Consider the following 20,919-nt stretch of genomic DNA (forward strand, 5'->3'; position numbering starts at 1 on the left):
AACAAACAAAAGAAAGAAAGAAAGAAAGAAAGAGAGAGAGAAAGAAAGAAAGAAAGAAAGAAAGAAATCACCAAATCTTAGTTTTACAGAAGTGGAAATATCTAAACACAAACCCAGTAAAGTCCCCTACAGTGTGTCAGATTCCTAGGCCAGCCCTTCGCTATTACAGCACACCTGCTGTCCTGCCTCTGTCAGCTTCACTGATAGCTGCCATGGTCATTCCTAGCAACCCTTGTGCATACATCACCTTGCTAGATCCTCAACCCACAGAGAGTTTTATCTGCAGCCCCAGTTCACATAGAGAATTAAGGTACAAGAATGTAAATTGATAATTCTGATAGACTGAGAATATACAACAAGTAAGGAGTGAGTTGGGGGCCCTCCCAGCTCTGCAGTCTGCCATGTCCTAGACACCACCACAAAGCGTGTGAGGGCAGTAGATAAAGATGGCCACAGCACCTGAAGATCCTGGTCCTCCCTGTTCTGACCAAGTGCCTTGGCTCTCACTCCCAGTCATTGCTCATTCACACTTCCCTCCCTGTGCTGGAAACAGAGATAAGCAAGCAAGCCATTAATTGTTTGGATATCTAAATGAGGAAAATTAACGAATGAATGATGAGTGGTAAATGAATGAGATGCAAGGTACACTACTCTACCTTCCCCGCTTCTGGTTCTCACCTGTAAAGGTTAAATGCTACTTCTAAGAGCTAAGAGTGTAAGCTCCCACAAATGTAAATAAATGCCTGTCCCATCTGCCACAGTTCCCAGTGGTTCAGGCTGGAGGGTATAAAGGCCAGGTCTTACACACAATGCCAGCACTGGTTGCAAGGCTGGCTAGAAAGAAGCAGCTGGTGGATTGACATAAAACAGTCACGACATGCCCAGGCCAAGCTCCAACAACAAACATAGTGTAGATACCCAGAGGCCTCACAGAAGTCTTTCTGTTGACCTCCAGCTAGAACACTGGAACACTGCGAACTACAAAGTATCCGCTGTCAGTCTGCATCGGGCACTCTGGAGGTTTAGTTTCCTCATTATCTTAACTACAGCTAGTCAACGGTATTCTCCAAGCCCTTATCCAGAACCCACCCCATTCCCAAGTCAAAAGGTGCTATCTGGGCCACACATGTGTCCAAGAACGGCACTCAAAGTTACCTCCAGAAGCAATGTAGAACCCGCTGGGTGCATACTTGGCCACTACCACCTGATGGGCATGTTCCGTGTAGATGTCAGCAATAGCAGGGTTCTGTGGGGAGAAAAGTGGAGGCTGAATGGAAGAAATGTACAGGCAACTATAGCCACTAGCTTCCAACCTAAGACCAGACCAAGGACACACAATGTTTACCATTAGAGACCATTATGGACAAAGTCCTAGAAAGATATCTGTCCATCCACTGATGCCCATCTGACCTCTTGGAGTAAGGGAGTCTGAGGTCAGTTTTTGCTGGCTTGATTTTTTATACTTCCCAATACACCATGAATATGTACTTGTGGAACACTGACCAAACAAACAGTGATTAAGGAGCTCTACGGTTCTCCTGTCCTCCTGTGTAGAATTCATTGTCACCTGACAGCTTCCATCTAGTCTACTCCCACACCGTCTCCTGAGTAGTGCCAATCTTATTCAAGCACTCCTGGCTCTGATGTTCAGGAGCAGAAAGGCTGAGGCTGGGGGCCTTCTGTCAGAAACCTGGACTTGGGGAGAAAAGAGGATTCCCTGCACCATTCCATAGCACACATCAAAAATGGCTGGACTTGGAGGCAAGAACAGGGTAGAAACTGGGGCTAGGAGCTCTCTATTCCCCAGTTCATAAAAGCATTCCTGTTCATTCATTCCAAACCCCCTCTCACAAGTATGTACACCTAGGCAGCTCCCAGCACAGCCACAGACGCTTCTCAGCCTCTCCACAGTTAAGCTTGCTTTCTGGAAAGAATAAAGATGCAGCTGTCTATCCAGATTCCTGCTGTTGGCTTTCTCCTGACCAGTACTCTCTTAGGAAAGGAGGCAGCTTCCCAGTCTCAAGGCTGAGATCACAGGGGAGAGGGTAAGGTGGTGCCAAGATTTTTCCTGAAGCCCCTGCCTGTCTTCCAAAGACCCTAGAGGTTTGTTTATTCCTAGTCAAGGGATCCCATACAGCCTTCACTCTATAGACTAAGACTATCCACCACCAGCCAGCCAATGCAGCCCCTCTGGGACTCCTGAACAACGTCACTTCTCTGTATATGTTGGTCCCTTGCCCAGCAAATGTGCCTGCAACCACTACTCACTCATCTTAAGCGACATCTCCTCTGCATCCTCTACAACGTGCTAAGCTGCTTCACAGCTCTTCTGTAGTAATTACTTAGTAAAGCAGTTACCACATCCCTGAGGGGGTTGCATGGAAAGCTGGAAGCCCCACCTCTCCATACAGCATACCTGCAAGTCCTTAATGTGCCTGCCCTTCTCCAACATTTCTGTGACTTGCTTCATGATATCCCATGAGCCATCACAGCACTTAGCAAATAATGTGCTAAATACATGGTGTGAGGTAGGGGAAAAACATTGACAGTCTTTCTCTTTCACCTAAAACGTAACCCATAGAATAAGCATGTGTAAAAAAAAGAGAGAGAGAGAGAGACTCCAAAGAGGGCATTGAACCAAGTCAGTATACAAGTGAGTGTTCAATAGCACTCATCTTTTAGGAAATGAAAATCAAAACTACCATACCTACAAGAACCAATGAGACCAAAGACACCAGATGCTAAAGAGGATGGAGGGAAGGGGCACCAGTCTGTCCACACAGTGCTGTTGAAAACGTGGTGACACAGTTGAAAAACAGCTAGGTAATTACTTATGAAGATTAAATGCATATGGGATGGCAAGATGGCTCAGTGGATAAAGCAACCTGAGTTCAATCCCTGGAACCCACATGAAGGTGGAAGGAGAGAACTGACTTGGAAGTTGCCCTCTGGCCTCCATACATATGCTAAACATGCCCGCCAATGATAAAAATAAATTGAAAAAGAAAACCCCATGCCCAAAAAAGGCAACCATGGGAAGAGGGCCTCAAACTGAGGACAACCCCGATGGCAATCAGCAGGTGAACAAGAAAACTAGGTATGGTATATCCACCACTCTCAAGACAACACTGTTCAAAACACAAAATGGACCAGGTCCATACTACTAACTTCTCACCCAGCTGCACCTCCAAAGCCTCAGTCATGGAGACCCAGGAGAGACCACACACTTTTGATTCATGTCACAGGGAGTAAGTTCTAGAATGCTAACCCCTATTAAAATTGCTCAGGAACTGCTATGGATAGCATGCCTGGTAGGAGTCAGGGGGCTTTCTGGAATGCTGGGAGTATTGCCATGGTTACAGGACTAGTCAGGTCAAGCTGGGCACCTGCATAGCACAACTCACCGAGGCAACCCCCCCCCCTTCTTGCTCAAATCAGCTCAAGTTTCACATTCTGACCAGCCCCTGATACATCTATCCTCACCTACAGCTGACAGAGCCTCTTGAGGGCTACAAACCCTGCACAGAATTGGGTGACCTCCTAGGCTGCAAGGGTAGGAAATAAGCCATGAGGAAAAGGCATCCCAAAATGAAGGAAGAGGAGGCAGAGGCCAAGGGACTAAATTCTGCTCCTAACATTCCTGACCCTAAATGGTCAGGGTGCCTGCAGAGGGCTTGCAAAGCCCCAAAGGGCACCAAATCCCGCCTAAGCTGGATGAATCATTCACTTTCTCTCTTACTCGCTCACTCTCGTTTGTATTCTGACTACAACTGGGTCAAAAGACTCCAAATTACAGATAATGACTTGCATCTGAGTCAGCAGCCTCCTCCCCACCTCCCTAGGCTCACAGCAGGAGAATCTACTAGTGCCAGGAAGGTGGGGTGGCTTCCCTGCTCAGGTAACTGTGTGTCCCATTGCAGGAGGCTCGGTCCAGGTCAGAAGACACCCAGAGTGACCATAAACACCCTCACCTCTATTCTGCAAGCACCTAGCTTTCTCTCTAGGAGGAGCAGCCTATCTGAGGAACCAATTTCAGGAGCACGGGTGCATGGTTACCACTGTTACCACTGTGTGCAGGGCCTCACTGCCCTAGCTGGAGCTGGGGTCACCATTCAGGAGAGTCTCCACATGGTAGTGCTCCTCAGCCCAGATGTCCTTCTTACAATACTGCAAGGGGCAGGGGATCAGGCTCTAGCCATCAAGTCAGAGGCCACAGGAATACTGGGAGAAAGCAAAGTGCCATCTCACCACATGGAGACACCGTGGGGTCTACAGGCCTGGTTCTCCACTAGGGTTGCCCAGGACTATCCACCAGCCCTGCTGAATACACCCATCTTTACCCAACACATTTTCAACCCAGCTCTTCCAGTGGCTCCTGGTATTAGCGGCAACCATTTAACCAATACCTCTACCATCCATCAAGCTGGACATCAGTTGGCCCATCCTGTGCCCTGGAACCACAGGCCTTTCTGTATTTCTTGCCTGGGAATGCAGCAGCAATTAGTACAGCCCAGAGTGCTCTATGTTCAGGAGGAAAAGGCTGAGGTTAGGATTAGAGTAGAGGCTTGCCTAAGTCAACCAGGGTAGCCTGCAGAGGACCTGAGGGAACATACAAACTAAACCTTTAAGCCAGGTCAGTCAGAATCACAAAAGGGGCCTTCATGTGCTTCTTTAATTGTCAAAGGTCACCAGCACTGGGCACCCACCCACTGTTCACCAGTATGAGGTGAAGGCACATTTCCAGGAAGGGCAATTGTGATCCAAGTACTCCAGGCTAGAGGTGGCAGGGACTGGGAGCAGATCCTGTCATGGGCAGGCCTGTGCTAAACACAATGTACAGGGCCCTTCTGTTTCATCAGTGACACATGCCAACCCTGTGTTACTGCAGTCACACAGCTCCAAAACAGCACACACACCTTCACATCCAGAACGTAACTTATGCCTGGGCCAAGCTGAGCCCTAGACTACACCATGCTGAGAGAATTGGTGGATTCCAACTGATCCCTTAGAGCCACCTTCACTTGGTACAGTGCCAGCCCTTGGTAGTAACCACAAGCTGTGGTTCACATGCTGACCAGTCATGCCCCCAATAACTCACGGTGTATTGGTTAACCTGACTGGGCAGACACCAAACAGCACATCAGACACCTTCCCTGGCTCCAAAGCACAATCCTCAGATTACCATGGTACAAAGTCCTTTCCCTGATACACCCCTCATCCAGCCCATGCTCCACAATCACTGCTTAATCCCCCACTTCCATCTAGAGTGTGCCCCCTTCCCAATTCTAAATCCCCCTGTCCCAGTTAGGATGTAGCAAAATGCACCTTGCCTACCTGGCCTTCCCTGATGTGCAACAACACCCACATTATTTGCAATGTGGTAGCTCCCACCAACCGTCTATATTAAGCGGACTATACACTTTAAGCAGGACTTGTGAGTATGATCTATCATCCTAAAGAACCCTGTATTCACTATGACAGGCACTGGATAGACTCTTCTACTGACGCTCCCTTCAAAAAGATGTGAGTTATAATCTAATACCTAACTGAAAAAGTCAAGGCACAATGACACTAAGTGACTTGATGTGACCCAGACCCAGTTACGGTAAGGGCAGGACCTTAAATAACAGTCTTCCTCCACTTGGTCTTATTCTCCTATCACAGCTGGCTATCAACATCAGTCTGGTTCCTGAGCTCACCCTGGCTGACACACATGTACATGGCTATCATGCTGGATAGAGCCAGGTCCTGAGAGGAGGCAGGGTGGTCACTTACAGACCTAAAAGTATTTTAGTGTAACCTGAAAGCATCAGTGACCCTTGGTCTGTGTCAGGATGCTGCCACCTTGCTTCTGTACTTCCTCCTACCTGCCCAGCCCCGGTTGAGCATGAGCCATTGGGAGATGGCTCCATCTAACCAATAGCAAGGCAGGGAGGATGTCAGGGGAGAACCAGCACAAGTGGACAACCTTCTACAGATGTTCTGTGGGTCAGCTTGGCTATACCTAAAGACTATTACTTCTCCTCTATCCCAACATTTGTCCTACTCAGTAAGGGTACAAAGAGATGAAGATTCTTGACAGGGAATGACGTCCCAGAGATGTCCTGGGTTTCTATACTGGGTGGAGACTGAAGGTAGAATTGGCTGTGGAGGTGGTATAGGGCCTTTCCAGGAAGGTAGCAAGTCCAGTATCAAAGCTGGGAACTAGAATCTTTCTCGAAAACGTGTCACAAGTAGGGAACACTCTCTACAGAGATGACAGATGCAAAGCAGGTAAAGCTCTTCAGAGAGTCAAGGCCTGAAGCAGAACCACTTGTTCACTGGCCTCAAGTACTAGCTGCAGCTTCTTTTTTCATACCGAAAGGGTCTGTCATCTCTCTCCCTGCTCCTCCCAGAAGATACACACCAAACCAAAAGCCACTGTGCAGTATATACTGGCTTCCTGTCTGGATTTTGTCCATTTACTGTCTGTCTAAACCCTCCTCTGAGGAAACTCTTGCCCACTTTCTGAAAACCCAAGTGTGCCACTTCTTCAGTAGTTGTCCTTGTGTCTCTTTGGCACGAGTAGTTCTTTCCTCATGCTCTACAGCACTCACAACATTCTTATAACATAGCCAATACACTGTGTGTGAGAATGTCCCCTACTAGGGTTGTCAAAACCCGACACTTCTGCCATTTTGGAGTAGGTATTTCTGTTACAGGATGGTCCTGTGATATGTATAATGTTCAGCAACATCTATCTGTTGAACATCACCAATACACTGTATTTTACATTGATTGTGAACAAAATCACCCTCCTCCAGGAAACAGTGACAGAAGTCTTGGCTTACACCTCATGGACTAAGCTAAGCAACATCCTGGCTTACTGGGTACTAGAAATATCCAGAAACAACAGACAGCTACCTAGATGACAAGACTTTTGAGCAAGGCATTTATCTCCAGCTTGCTATTGGGCCTTCCATAATCAAACCATAAACACTAGTTTCAACTGCACGGGTAGTTGTCACCTTGACACCGTCAAATATCTTTGAATGCTTCCAGGGGCCTTAAGAACAATGCTGGCCCAGGCAGTGGTGACACAAGCCTTTAATCCCAGCACTTGAGAGGCAGACACAGCCTGGTCCATAAAGTGAGTTCCAGGACAGCAGTGCTATACAGAAAAACCCTACATCAAAAAATTGAAAGAGCAATGCTAGGCTACTGAAGGGTAGCCTGAGCCACACAAATACACACACACACACACACACACACACACACACACACACACACACACACACACAACTTCTGACTGCTGTCTTGAGTCTTCTCCCTCATCTGTGTTGTGGCAGTCACTACTCTATCTTTACCCATCTGGTAACCATAGACCCTACCTGCCCTCTGTTGAAGCACCTCGTCTAGTCCTCATCCACCAGGTGGTCTTGGGTGAAGGGAACAGAATTCCTGGCCCTGGACACTGAGCTGTCTAGTCCTCATCCACCAGGTGGTCTGGGGTGAAGGGACTGGAGTTCCTGGCTGTTACTGTTTGCTCATTTCTGTCTAAGTGGTCATCAAACACACAACCTGTACAGTTGCACAGAACTCAATTTGCTAAGACAAATTGTGCTCTATGAGCATGCCCTTTAACCTGTACCCCATAGGCTACAGCCATCCTAGAGATGCAGCAGCGACTCCTTAGGCATGTACCTGGACAGAGGGACTGTCAGTCTTCAAGTCCTGTTTCTCCCACCCCCACCTGCAAGGGCCCACACAGGGCCCTTTGTGCACAGCTGGTAACAGATGGTGCCAAATGAAAACTGGTTTGAGTTCAACCTCCTCTAAGCAAGCAGTCCAAAGAGACAAGCCCATGATTACTCCAACTGCTGAGTGTCACTTCCTGATACCTGATTTTATATAACCAAGTTTCCCAGATATATACCTTAGTTCTGCAACCCAGAATACCTTAAGTTCTCCTCATGTTCTTTCCCCATTTGGGGTGGGTGGGGGGTGTCACATTTGTCAAGGGATAAAACTAAAGTTTTCAAATGCCAGTTTCCAGATGGCCTCCATCTCCACATGCTTTAACTCTGAAGAGAATTTCCTCTTCAAGTGTGGCAACAGGACATGGGAAAAGAAATAGGGAGCACCTTTCCTACTAGCCAATACAAAAGCCAGGTTCATGAAGCTGTTTCAGTCACAGAAAGCTGACAGGCAGCCCCAGCAGGAGGTGAGAACAATACACTCATGTAAGTTCAAAAGGTGGGTATCAAAAAACTTAGGATACAGCAGTGCCATGCACTCTATCCCTGCACCAGGGAGGCAGAAGCAGGCGGAGTTTGAATTTTATGCAGTCTTGGCTATATAGTGAAACCCTCTAACAGGAAAAGTAACTAGATGTGGTAACTTGGTGGGATACTGTGTGCCAGGTGTTCCAGTGTAAGGATGTGTGGGGAACGACACAGTCAAAGTCCCACTTTCTTGGAGATGCAGGCAAAGGAGAACATCCTTGAACACTTAGGAACAGCAACAGAAATAGGAGGCTTGGTAAACATTTACTGCCAGCAGAAGGCAAGAGAAGGCCAGAGGCAGAAATGCTGTTTAGGATAAAGGCCCTCTATTGAGGTAATGCATAAACAGAACTGTAGAAGACAAAAGGGAGCAGGCCTTACAGCCTTATACACATTGGAGAATGACTCTCCAGGCAAAGGCCACACCACCAGTAGGTCCTTAGAGAGGTATGTCTGAAGGATGTGTGGCTTGCGAGGAGTGAGTACGCAGGCAAGTGGGCCTCGAGCTGACGGAGGAGGGAAGGTCAGAGGAAGAGCACTGGGCAATGCTGCTGAGTGTGAGCCATGGGGAGACTTAGACTGGTCAGAGCTGCTCCAGGAGGCACAGTAAGAACAAACCTCAGGGCAGCAAGTATGACACACTTGGATACAGCAGGGAGCAAAACAAGGTGAGTCGGCAGATTCTGCAGGACTCTAATGAATTGTGACATGGTGGCTAGGGGTTCAGAGTAGTCTTGGCTTTTATACCTTAACACCAGAGGAATAGGGCTGAATCTAGGGGAAGAGACATCCAAGAACCCCAAATATGTTCAGGGACACATAGGAGTCAGGAGTCTACAAGACATTCAGACCTTCCTCAATATGGCGCTAGCCTTCCATCCCTCCTGAATTTGTATTCCTACCAGACCCTTCCTGCAGCCTGAATGTTCCTGAGAATTCACACCTCATTTTCTCTAGCAGCACTCTGTCCTAATAAAAATCTAATCTCATCTCTGAGGAACAGGAGCCCAACAGCAAATTATTGCATGCCTGATGACATCTAGCTCACAAAGGGATGTAGTAACAGAAAGTAACAGAACCCTATACCATGTTGTCCTGGCACGCCAGGAACTTAATGGGGGAGGTGGGGGTGGGGAAGGATGGGACTGACAACAGGACAGAAGTGGCTGCACCTTCAGGAGAGAAAAGTGAAGCCTGGAGGGGAAAACTGGCAGGTTTATACATCACTAGAGGTGAACCCACCCCTTTCAACCTCCCTGTGCACTGCTCCTCTAACAGTACCAGGCCAGCAGAATCAAGGGATGAGCTGACCTAGCACCGGTGACCACTCTGTGTGTGTACTTCTCCCCACTGGAGGTTAATAGACAGAGTGAAGCGGAGGGAGGTATAGTGGTATATTGTTATTTGTGTTTTAATAAATAAAGCTTGCCTAAACATCGGTGCAAAGCAGCCACAGTAGTCAGCCATACAGGCCACACAGTAGTTGCACACACCATTAATGCAACCAGCCATAGAGGCCAGGCAGTGGTGGTGCACACCTTTAACACCAGAACTAGAGAGGAATATAAGACGGAAGGAGACAGTTCTCACTCTCAATCTGATTTGTGGATGCAGGATTGCTCATTTTTGGTCTGACGTGGAGGTTAAGAGCCAGTGGCTAGGGGCTGGAGAGATGGCTCAGTGGTTAAGAACATTGCCTGCTCTTCCAAAGGTCCTGAGTTCAATTCCCAGCAACCACATGGTGGCTCACAACCATCTGTAAAGAGGTCTGGTGACCTCTTCCGGCCTGCAGGCATACACACAGACAGAATACTGTATACATAATAAATAAAATAAATATTTTTTTTAAAAAAAGAGCCAGTGGCTAGCTGCTCTGCTTTTCTGACCTTCAGGTTGAACCCCAATATTTGTCTTTGAGTTTTTATTATTCGTGCTACAGAGAGACTGTGGAGGAGGCCCCGGACACATGAAAATGCTTTAGATATCTTTGTTAATCCACAGAGCTCCCAGGTGGCCATCTCCATTTTCCCTTTACTTTCTCAAAACCTTCTGACCTCAATACAGTATTCAGTCCATGACAAGGCTTCCCCAGTTCTAAGGAGGCTGGATCAGCTTTCTAGGAATCCATGCAACTAGCAAGGCAGGCTTGCACCCAAACTTCCACCTCACTCGAGGTGCCCAACGATCCTTCCGGGGTCAGAAACTACCATGGGGCTGATGACCGGCTGGCTTAATCAGACCAGCAAAGACACAGTCAGGAGCCACCACAGTCCAGAATGCAGCCTCTCTTTATAAAGAAACTGGGGTCTGCCCGCAGTCAGCTGGGAGGCTCTTGGTGGATACCGGTGTCTGTGAGCCACCTCATCTGACCAAAGATGTTTCCAGCATGCCTGGAGGAGCTGAAGGTGACAACTCTTGGTGGAAGAATCAACTAACACCTCCATCTCTCTACCACTTCTTCACCAAGCATGCCCCTAGCTCCTGGTTACCACCTCCAGGTTCCACCCCAAACCATTCCTTAGGTCTGAGGAGGGGAGAGACAAGATTTGATCAGCCATCCTGGAGATGGAAAGGAGGCAGACTGACTCATTTCAACAGAAGAAAAACAGTAATTTGCAAGGGCCTTCCAAAAAGCTGGCGTGGGAACAGCGGTCATCTGAAGGAAACCACCCAGCTGAACACACTAGTTCCCGTTTCTTCTCTGAGACTCAAATCCAGAACCGTTGGAGTTCAGACGACTGGGTGTGTTGCCTGAACTCTGGCACACCAGGAAGCCAAGGGTATTAGGATGATTAAGCAGAAGGGCCATTTACCAAGTGCTCCACTTGTGCCAGGCCCAGCCAGCATGAGGACGGCTGACCAGCTCAGTCAGTCAGTAAGGCCGCCAGGGGAAGTGGAGGATCACCTCACTCCATTTCCCCAATGCGGAAACTAGGCTCAGAGAGGGCCATTCACCAACCACCCGTGATCAAGCACCAGCAGACTCAAAGCCCTTGCTCTCCAGAGCCAGACCGATCCAAGCCTCAGTTTCACAGTCAATGGGGGATGGGGGGGGGTGGACGAAACAGTCCAGCCTAGTAATCTGAGGCTCCAAGGTGTGGCTCCTGGGCAGAAGGGGCGTGGCTCCTCCGCTCCCCAGGCCAACCCGCTGGGAGATGAGGGGGCGGAAGGGCAAGAATTCCCGACAGCGGAGGTAGCTCGCAGGGCAGGGACGGAAACAGGCCCCGCGGGGGCATGGGGTACTCACATCAATGTTTCTCAGGATGACGCACTTGCCATTGGTGTAGAGGAAATTATCGCCCTTGGGGTCTCCACCGAGGATCTTGGAGACGCCCCGCTCCACCTGGGGGAGGCTGGCGAACACCTTCTCTGGGGAGACACAAACGCGGGACGGTGCATGAGGGATGGTCCCGGACTCTCGGGACCCGGGGAGTCCCAGGCCGTCAGCTCCGGGGGTCCCAGGCCGGTCACCTGTTGCCGCCTGCGGGCGCGGCCGGCGGACTTCCTGGTCGGCGACGGTGGCGGCCAGGCCCTGGGGTCGCGCAGTCCGGCCCGCCCAGCCCACAGCGCCCACTCTGGGATTCCTGGCCCGCACCCCACGGCCGTGCGCGACCCCAGCCGCGCCCGCCTGCCTACACCGACCCCAGAAGCCGGCGGCCGCGCGCCGAGGCCCACGCACTCACTGATCTCGTACGGCATCCTCGCCCACTTGTTACGGCGCCGCGCTCGAATGGGACCTCGCAGTGGCCGAGCCCGGGGACGGCGCGGAAGGCGGCGCCGGGCGTGCCGGGCGCGGAGGGGGCGGTCCGAAGCCCGGCTCCGAGACCCGCTCGCTCCTGCCCTGCCTGCGCGCTGCCGCTGCGGACGAACCCAACCCGGAAGCGCGGCCCCGGCGCGGCTCGCCCCCAGCTTTGACCATATATAGTCAAGCGCTCGGCTCGGCGGCTGCAGCCCCACGAGCCTGCGCGGACACCGCCCCGCCCCCTCGTGCGTCCCCGCCCCGGAAGTGACGCAAAGGCACGAGCCGTGAAAAGGCGGCGCGGGCCGCAGTAGAAGTCGGCAGACGCTGGTCGTCTGCTCGGATTCTTTCCTTGCTGAGCGTTTGTTCTCCTGCCTTTCGCCAGCTTGGCGCCCTGGCTCGCAAAAGAGTTGAAGCCGCAGCGCGGATAGCTTTTAAAATCTCGCTTTTCACTGGGTATACTTAGGCGCTTTTCTTCCTACTACTCTCTGGACCTGAATTCTCGCTCTCTCTTCTTGTTCTTACTCTTAAAACTTCCTAGTAGCAAAACAGCCCAGAGCAAAGGATGTAATTGCTAAGACGGCAGGAGTTATTTTCTAAAAACGGGGGCGGCGGCCGGGCATGGCGTTGGGAGCGGGGGAGGCATAAGGGTTGGAACTCTTGTAGAAGGGGAAAGAAAGCAAAGCCTGGAATTTGCTCTGAACACCGCAATGACTCAGAGTAAAACGAAGACTTAACAGCTACTTGTCTGAAAAGCTCTGAAGCCCTAGTTGAGAAACCGGGGATAAGTGGCCTTTTGAAGAAGGAGCTCTTAGGAATTTGTTAATTACTCTGCAGGTCAGTTGGACCCTTTTCTCTTGCTTCACCTGGATACCCACCTGTTTACTTTTTGGCCTGACCTAGCTTCTCTTACTCTTAAGTTGCTATCTAGTTATAGCAACTTAAAGCCTATAGGAGTTCCAAATTTCTTAAAGAGTGCCTTTTTAGGTGTCCTAGGTCCTGTGTGGGAGCCTCGGGGGTTACTTGAAAATGTATCCTGCTTTCCTTACTACTTGGTGTTAGAGCACAAATGACTGAAACTAAGGTTCTAAGAATGCTACCCTAGTCCGTCTGTGGCATCTGTTGTCTGCCAGGATTGTGGGTCTAGGGGGTCGTGTACTCAAAAGTATGGACTTAACTGTCACAGGTTTTCTCAATGAGTCTCACCTGCGCCAACCTTGAAACTAATCAATGAGTCTCACCTGCTCCAACCTTGAAACTAACACTTTCTAGGGGCCTAGCCTGCTCTCCCCACCTGCTCTGATTTGACGGTTGACATTATGTCCCAAGCCTTGAACGAAGAACCACGAAACTGCCCACCAGCAACATGTAGCTACTTGACTACAACTATGACTTAACAGTCCCTTTGTTACTCGCTCCCTTATGCGGTGTAGATGAAAAACAATCCAGTGGCTCTTAAGGCTGTGCTAGAGATGTTTTCTCTAACAGCAGGATATCTATCCTCGAATTCTGGGACAGGATAGTGTAGGCTTGTGGGTTTCTGCTCTATTAGAATTGTTCAAGGGTAACAGCTGATAAAAATAACCTTTCTAGGGCTGGAGAAGTAGCTCAACAGTTTAAAAGAGCACTGACTGTCCTTCCAGAGGAGCCAGGTTCAGATCCCAGAACCCACATAGCACCTCAAAACTGTTTGTAACTCCAATTCCAAGGAATCTGGCACCTTCACAGATACAGGCAAAGACACTAACGCACAAAATGTTGTGCTTTCTAAAACCAGACTATAGTCTCGGCTCAGCATGGTAGAAAACTGCGGGATCACTTCTGTGATGACTACTGGGGTAACTTACCAGATCTGGGTGCTTGGCAAGCTGGTTACTATCCTGTGTGCAAAAAGCCTTGGCACTGGCAGTGAAAAGAGGGACCCTACAAAAGTACTTCTGGCTCAAGCTCTCCTCAACATCGGACAGAGTCCAGGCTCTCTTGGTAAATTTTTCAGCTTAAGTTAAATGAAAGCTCCAGAGAGTTTAGATACTGGGGGCAGCTTATTCACTACAAAAATCGTGTGCCGTGTCAGGTTTTCCAGGCTTTAGTGTAAGGGTCACTCAGCTGTTGACTTGTTGCTGCGTGAAACCAGGTGTAGCCAACTTGTTCCTTGCAATGAATGTCCTGTCTTCCTCTCCCTCACTGCCGGCTTTGGCACGACCTTTCCCACCGTGATTAGGGAGTGGTCCAGCTTCATATTTTTACATTTCTTGCGAATTTGTTTTTGCCTGCATGTCTGTGTGAAAGTGTTGGGTCACCTGGAACTGGAGTTAGACAGTTGGAAGCTGCCATGTGGCATGCTGGGAATTGAACCCAGGTCCTCTGGAAGGAGCAGCTGGTGCTCTTATCAGCCCTCTCCTCAGCTTCATACTTCAATGGCAAGAAGCTCGCCCACTCCCGTGCTCGACCCCCCATCTGTCCTTCATCAAATCCAGTCTTTGAGAGCACTCGCTTTGAATCCTTGGATCTCTATCTTAGTAGTGAGTGCTGCCCTGCTCTCTAAGCGGCCTCGCATCACCTGGGCCTATTTTAACCAGCTGATTCTGCTCTACATAGAATCAACCCACTATATATACCTAGTGTGGTCTTAGTCACCTTACCCCTCCACTCAGCTTTTGGTCTCCGAAGTCCAGAGTTACCTGTCCTGCCTGGCTGTCATACTGCCAAATGGTTGTGGTTCTTCTCTGCCTACACCTTGCTCAGTCTCCTGTACCTGCTCCTTTGTAGGCCATTCCAGACTCCTCCACTTGAGGTCAGCCCCCTTTACAAGCTACATGTCGCGGTGTTCAGCTCTGGTTACAGCATTTCTGCCTTCCCCCATTAGCACGCTTTCCAGACAATTCAAATGAAGTTGCTGATTGCTATTGCTGTGAGGAAATGGGCAGCATAAAATGTCACAAACGTGCATTCAACTTCAAAGCACACTACTTAAAAGAACAAGGGACCAGGAAACATGGAAAGACTTGGAATAGTTTGTCTTGGGTAAGCTAGCTTTGTTACTTGAATTGGGGAATGTAGGCACCCCGTAATTTTTGTGTGTGTTATCTTACAACCCCCAGCTAGAATGTTGCCTCAAGCTTGTTTCCACTAATAAGTAGATACACCCGGAGTTGTGAGATCCTGTGTGTGGTGGGAACAGGAAACAGATGGTTCTGAACGCCCAAGGCTTATCCAACCACTTCCTTGCTGCCCTTGTATTCTTCGGCCCAGCTCTAGAGGAAAGGGCTTTCCTCACCTATATCCAGCCTGAAATGGGGCTGGTGCCTAGTTCCTACCCACCTAGACCTGCTGTGTGGACTTGAGTCTCTGGGAAAGTCTGTCACTGAGTCTTGCCTCCTTCTCACAGCCTACCCTCTGGAGGAATTTCAGTAACGCAGTCTCTGTTAAATGAGCTGAAGTAAACCCTACTCAGGCCATCTCCAGTCTCTGGAATAGCTAGAATTGGGTCTCCTCTCTCCAATGCATCCTCACTTTCTTCTGTCTGCCGTGGTGGCTGTCTGTGTGCTCTTGAAGAGGCCTGACGGTAGAAGTGGCTGTTCATTGCTGGACCCACTATGCAAGGTCTTTGGCCTAGCCTATTCTTGGATCTTGTAAATCCTAAAATCTAACCCAGGCTTAAAGATATCTTAAGTGCACTTAGATGAGACCTAGAAAGATTCTTTTAAATCATACGTGGGAAATGAGCTTCAAGTACTTGTTTGTTTCCAGGGCAGGGGAGGGCGCATTGTCTGTGGGGAGAGCTGAGCTGTTGTTCAAAAAGGTCTGCTGCTCTGTTCTTTTGAGCCCTTGACTGAGGACTGGTTAGAGGAATTCTGGCCTGACTCTAAACTTCTACCCAGAAGTTATTAGCCTCTGCATCCTAAACCCCCTAGAGAAGGGAGAACAAGTAGATCCTTTACTCATTCCTAAGGGATCTTGTTAACTGGATCCCTCCTGGGTGTCCATAAATACTTTGTTTTCAATTGATCACCCCATGGCAAGCTCAGTGTCGTGTCTGCTGTAGTTTTTGTTTGTGACTGCTCCAAGAACCCCGTAAAGTTTATCTTCGGCTTGCCACCCAGATTCACAGCCTATTGCTGAGGGGGATGTCCAGGCGGGAAACTGGAGTAGAAACTGGAGGAACGCTGCTTTACTGTCTTGTTCTCTAATTCATGATCATCATGCTTACCATCTTTGACAACCCAGGGCTACCTACCTGCCCAGTGATAGCACTGCCCACAGTGGACAGTGCTCTCCCACGTCAATCAAAACAGTTCATCACAGATGAAGCAATTAGTGAAACTTCATGGCAACTCCATTTGAGGTTCCCCATCTATTCCAGATAAGTTGAGGTTTGTGTCAGGTTGGCTTTGGGGTCTGTCACGGACCCAGTCTCAGTTTAAGATCCTCTACAGTAGTCACTAGGAACTCTCACTGCCAACATCACATCTACTTAATAATTTGGGTGATGGGGCCCCGATTTGTAGTTCCTTACCTATCAATTTCCTGAAACTTCCTAAGTAGCTAAACCTGTGAAGTCACGGGGGTTGATCCTTATGAGGTTTGACTGATGGCTAACTGCTGCACTTTGCAAACCTTGTTTTGAAAGACTTGGAGGGACCTAATCACGTGTCTTACGACCATTCGGGGAAATTCTTCTGTGGTGTAGCTATGAGATGTTACTGTCTCCAGCTCTGCAGCCCCCACCACTCTTAGAGTACTATAGCACCTGCCTTTTGCTCTAGCAGGTAAAGTGGTATCCTGAGGCCAGTAATCTTGCCTCAGTTTGCCTACTCAAAGCTATTTTCCAGGACCGTGTTTTCTGCTACCTTATTCAGTGCACATTCTAGGAGAGCTAGCTCTGGGCACTGACTGCATGCTGTCTGAGCACACCTATGTTTCCATAGACCAGGCTGGCCTCAAATTCTGAGACCTTCCTGTTTCTGCCTCCCAAGTTTTTCTGGAATTAAAGGAGTATACCACTACACCCGGTTTTTTCCCCAGGGGCAACAGGGGTTCAGGTTTTGGCTTATCCAAGTTCAGAAGCCATAAATGATGTGCAACTAGGGTTCAAGATTAGTGTTGTCTTCAGAGCTTAGTACATAGAAAAGCCCAATACACAGGAAATGGTTTTTATAAACGTCAATTTTAACCACTTGGCCAAGCTTGGTGTTAGTAGCACTTAACCTAAAAGGTTTTGTACATCTCTTCCAACTTAGGTTGAAAAGCCAGCCCCCTTGACTTTAAAGCTACAGAGAAACCCTGTCTCGAAAAACAAAGTTTGGTTCTTGAGACTGGTGTGTATTGTATGGTTGTACCCTGGGTGTTAGTATTCAGGCATGTAGTGGCCTGCCCTTGAGGTCCTAGCAGGATGTATGTGTCCTCAGCTGCAGCCACTAAGAACACCTGACTGTGCTCAGGATGTTAGCATTCAGGCATGTACTGGCCTGCCCTTGAGGTCCTAGCAGGATGTGTCCTCAGCTGCAGCCACTAAGAACACCTGACTGTGCTCAGGATGTTAGCATTCAGGCATCTGTACTGGTCTGCCCTTGGGGTCCTGACAGGGTGCCTGCATCCGCAGCTGCAGCCACTAAGCACATTCTGTGCACATTCGTTACTTTCTCTTTTAAAAGGTGGGCCTTAGCAGGGCAGTGGTGGCGCATGCCTTTAATCCCAGCAGAGACGGGCAAGTCTGAGTTCGAGGTCAGCCTGGTCTAAAGAGCAAGTTCCAGGACAGGTCCCAAAGCTACAGAGAAACCCTGTCTTGAAAACCAAAACAAAAACAACACAAATTCTTCCGTTTCTGCCTGTCTCTATGCCTTTTTCCTACTCCTGTTCCAAGTATCTTCTCTCCCTTCCCCCCCTTTCCCATTCACTTCCCCCAATTAAAAACCTCTCCACCTGAGCTGTTGCAATAGTGTCTTTTATTGCTTTTTCTCCCAAATTACAATACAAGCTATTGGAAGCTCGGCCTAGTGATTACTTTATGTGGGTTACTGTATTGCAGAGTCATAGCAGAACCCATTGCTGTTTGCATGGAGACTGTTTCTAGAGATCTGTTTGTACAGAACCCAGCCAAGTCTGACTTGCATGTCTAATTAGCACTGTGCTTTCATCTTGACTCTGGGAAAGCTATGCCACAGGACATGCTTTTGTGTGTGTGTGTGGGGGGGGGTGCTCCTTCAAACCTTTTCCTATGGAACTAGCCCAGTGGAACTAGCCCAGTGGAACTAGCCCAGTGGAACTAGCCCAGTGGAACTAGCCCAGTGGAACTAGCCCAGTGGAACTAGCCCAGACCTCTTCTTGGGGGCTGTTGAAGATCTTGGTATAAGTCCTAAAGCTTCCAGAGCTTCATTCCAGCTCCTGCCTGATAACCCCTCTGACCTTGTCCTGAGTTGGCTACTTCTGAAGCCTTCCTCTGTTAGGTTTCTCCCTAGTCCACATCTGAATTCACAGCAACCAGAGGCCTCTTCCCTCCAAAAACACATACGAGTACTTAGCTTCCATGGAGAAGAGATGCAGATGAACTGGATGCTCTGCTGGCTTCTCTTTTTCTAAAGAGTGGTGAACTCTGCCAAGGGGAAGGCATAAGTATAGTTTATCTGAGCTCTTTCTGCTGCTAGCAGGTATTCTCTGATCTGCGTCCCTGTAAGTCGAGTATTCTCCACTGAAAGGGAACAGAGTTGCAGGTCTGCATGTGTGAATAAGGAGGAATATTGGTTGGCAAGGGTAACCGTAATCAACTCCAAATCAGAGTGGCCTAAAGAACAGAAATCTGTCTTAGAGAAGCGCAAATAAAGGGAATGCTAGGGTTGGTTTCTACTGTGATGGAAAGAGAAATTTCTTCAGTCTTTTTTTCCCCCCAGCCTCCTGCTATGGGCTCTTAGTGCTCCTTGACCTGGAGTACCATCCTCTTGCTCGAGACAGTCTCCCTGCATCAATTGTTCTCAGTTTCCTGTGTGACAGCACGAGTTCCAGCACGATGGTTGGATGCTGCTGTCCTCAAGCATCTTGTCAGTTTTGTTTTCATCAAGAGCATCCTAATCTCCAGACCATCCAGATTGGGTCTGTTGACAGACTCTCGGAGGAGGGTTGTGGGGTCAGTTTCACATTCTTCCTCCCACCCCACCCCCGCCACTCAGCCTTCCGCTTTTGACTCACTTGGACCATGAAATGACATGCAGCTGGGGTAGCTCTTTGGGAGGAGTAACTGAATATTATCTGGGGGTCTAAAGGCAGATGATCCTGAGGTGGGGAGGGGTCAGTTGGTTGAGCCAGGAAGGCTGCAGCAAGTTTCTGCTTTGAGTGTGGTTTAACCTTTATTATGGTACAGGGACTGGCAAGACTCCTGCAACCATAGAAGAGCTCACTACCTTGCAGGGAATGTCTCCCTGCATCAATTTTATTTCCTATTTGAAAAGGAAATTGGTCAAGTGTACTACCAGAAAAATGTAAATGAGAACCTGTGCTTCAAATGCAGAGAGGATGTTACCTGTGTCTTAGTTACGGTTTCCACTTGTGAGAAAATGCCATGGCTAAAAGCAAGCTGGGGAGGAAAGGGCTTATTTCAGCTCAACACTTCCACACGGCAGTCCAGCATATGGAAGTCTGGGCAAGAACTGAAGCCATTGGGGAAGTTCTTACAGCCTTATGCACCCTGTAGCTTGCTTAGCCTGCTTTCTTGTACAACCCAGGGCTACAAGCCAGAGGTAGCACCACCCACAGTGAGCTGGGTCCCCCAATATCAACTAAGGAAATGACATAGGCTCACCCAGAATCCTAATCTGGTAGGGGACATTTTTCTCAATTGAAGTTCCCTCTTTCAAAATGATTCTATCTCTGCTTTACAGAAGCTCCTCAGTTTCGGGAGGTCCCATTTATTAAATGTTTCCCTTAATGTCTGTGCTGTTGGGGTTATACGTAGGAAGTGGTCTCCTGTGCCCATGTGTTGTAGAGTACTTCCCACTTTCTCTTCTATCAGGTTCAGTGTTCAGATTGATATTGAGGTCCAAATCCATTTGGACTTGATTTTTGTGCATGGTTATAGATATGGATCTATTTTCATTCTTCTACAGGTTGACATCCAGTTATGCCAGCACCATTTGTTGAAGATTCTTTCTTCCATTGTATACTTTTAGCTTCCTTGTCAAAAATCAGGTGTTTAGGTTTGTGGGTTAATATCCGGGTCTTCTATTCGATTCCATAGGCCGACTTCTGTTTTTATGCCAATACCGAGCTGTTTTCAATACTGTAGCTCTGTAATAGAGTTTGAAATCAGGCATGGTAATGCCTTTAGTGCGCCCACCCACTGAGACGGTGGGGCTGATCTAATGGGAGCTCACCAAGGCTAGCTCGACTGGAACTGAAAAAGCATGGGATCAAACCGGACTCTCTGAACGTGGTGGACAATGAGGGCTGACTGAGAAGCCAAGGACAATGGCACTGGGTTTTGATCCTACTGCATGTACTGGCTTTGTGGGAGCCTAGTCTGTTTAGATGCGCACCTTCCCGGACCTGGATGGAGGGGGGAGGACCTTGGACTTCCCACAGGGCAGGGAATCCTGACTGCTCTTTGGACTGGAGAGGGAGGGGTAGAGGGGAGGGGGAGGAGGAGGGAAATGGGAGGTGGGGAGGAGGTGGAAATTTTTAATAAAATGAAAAAAATAAGTAAAAAAATCTAACTCGCATGTGTTAAAGTAAAACTAGCCAGTGCAGCCTGTCACATATTTGACATCCTATTTCAAAAGGATCACCACTATTCAGTTCTTTAACATGTAATGCATATGTATATGTATATAGCCTATACAGAAATAATTTCTCTACTTAGCTGGAGTCCCCAAGTAGGCTAGCCCCATTGTTTTCCATCTAACACATGTTAAAGGATGAAATGTATAG

The 20,919-nt window shown here is 48.7% G+C and overlaps 1 protein-coding gene across 1 annotated transcript in view; it reads right to left on the minus strand.

Annotated features, from left to right (window-relative positions):
* Wdr1 (WD repeat domain 1) overlaps positions 1–12,146 on the minus strand; it is a 36,118-nt gene extending 23,972 nt beyond the window's left edge. Inside the window, exons 1-3 of the mRNA XM_005365967.3 lie at positions 11,948–12,146; positions 11,512–11,633; positions 1,156–1,246 (exon numbers count right to left, since the gene is read on the minus strand). Of these exons, the coding sequence (XP_005366024.1) occupies positions 1,156–1,246; positions 11,512–11,633; positions 11,948–11,963 (229 nt within the window). The 5' untranslated portion in view covers positions 11,964–12,146. The remainder of the gene's footprint in view (positions 1–1,155; positions 1,247–11,511; positions 11,634–11,947) is intronic.
* Positions 12,147–20,919: the final 8,773 nt, after the last annotated feature.

The sequence above is a fragment of the Microtus ochrogaster genome, unplaced genomic scaffold (assembly GCF_000317375.1).
Source record: "Microtus ochrogaster isolate Prairie Vole_2 unplaced genomic scaffold, MicOch1.0 UNK5, whole genome shotgun sequence".
In the NCBI taxonomy this organism is placed as follows: domain Eukaryota; kingdom Metazoa; phylum Chordata; class Mammalia; order Rodentia; family Cricetidae; genus Microtus; species Microtus ochrogaster.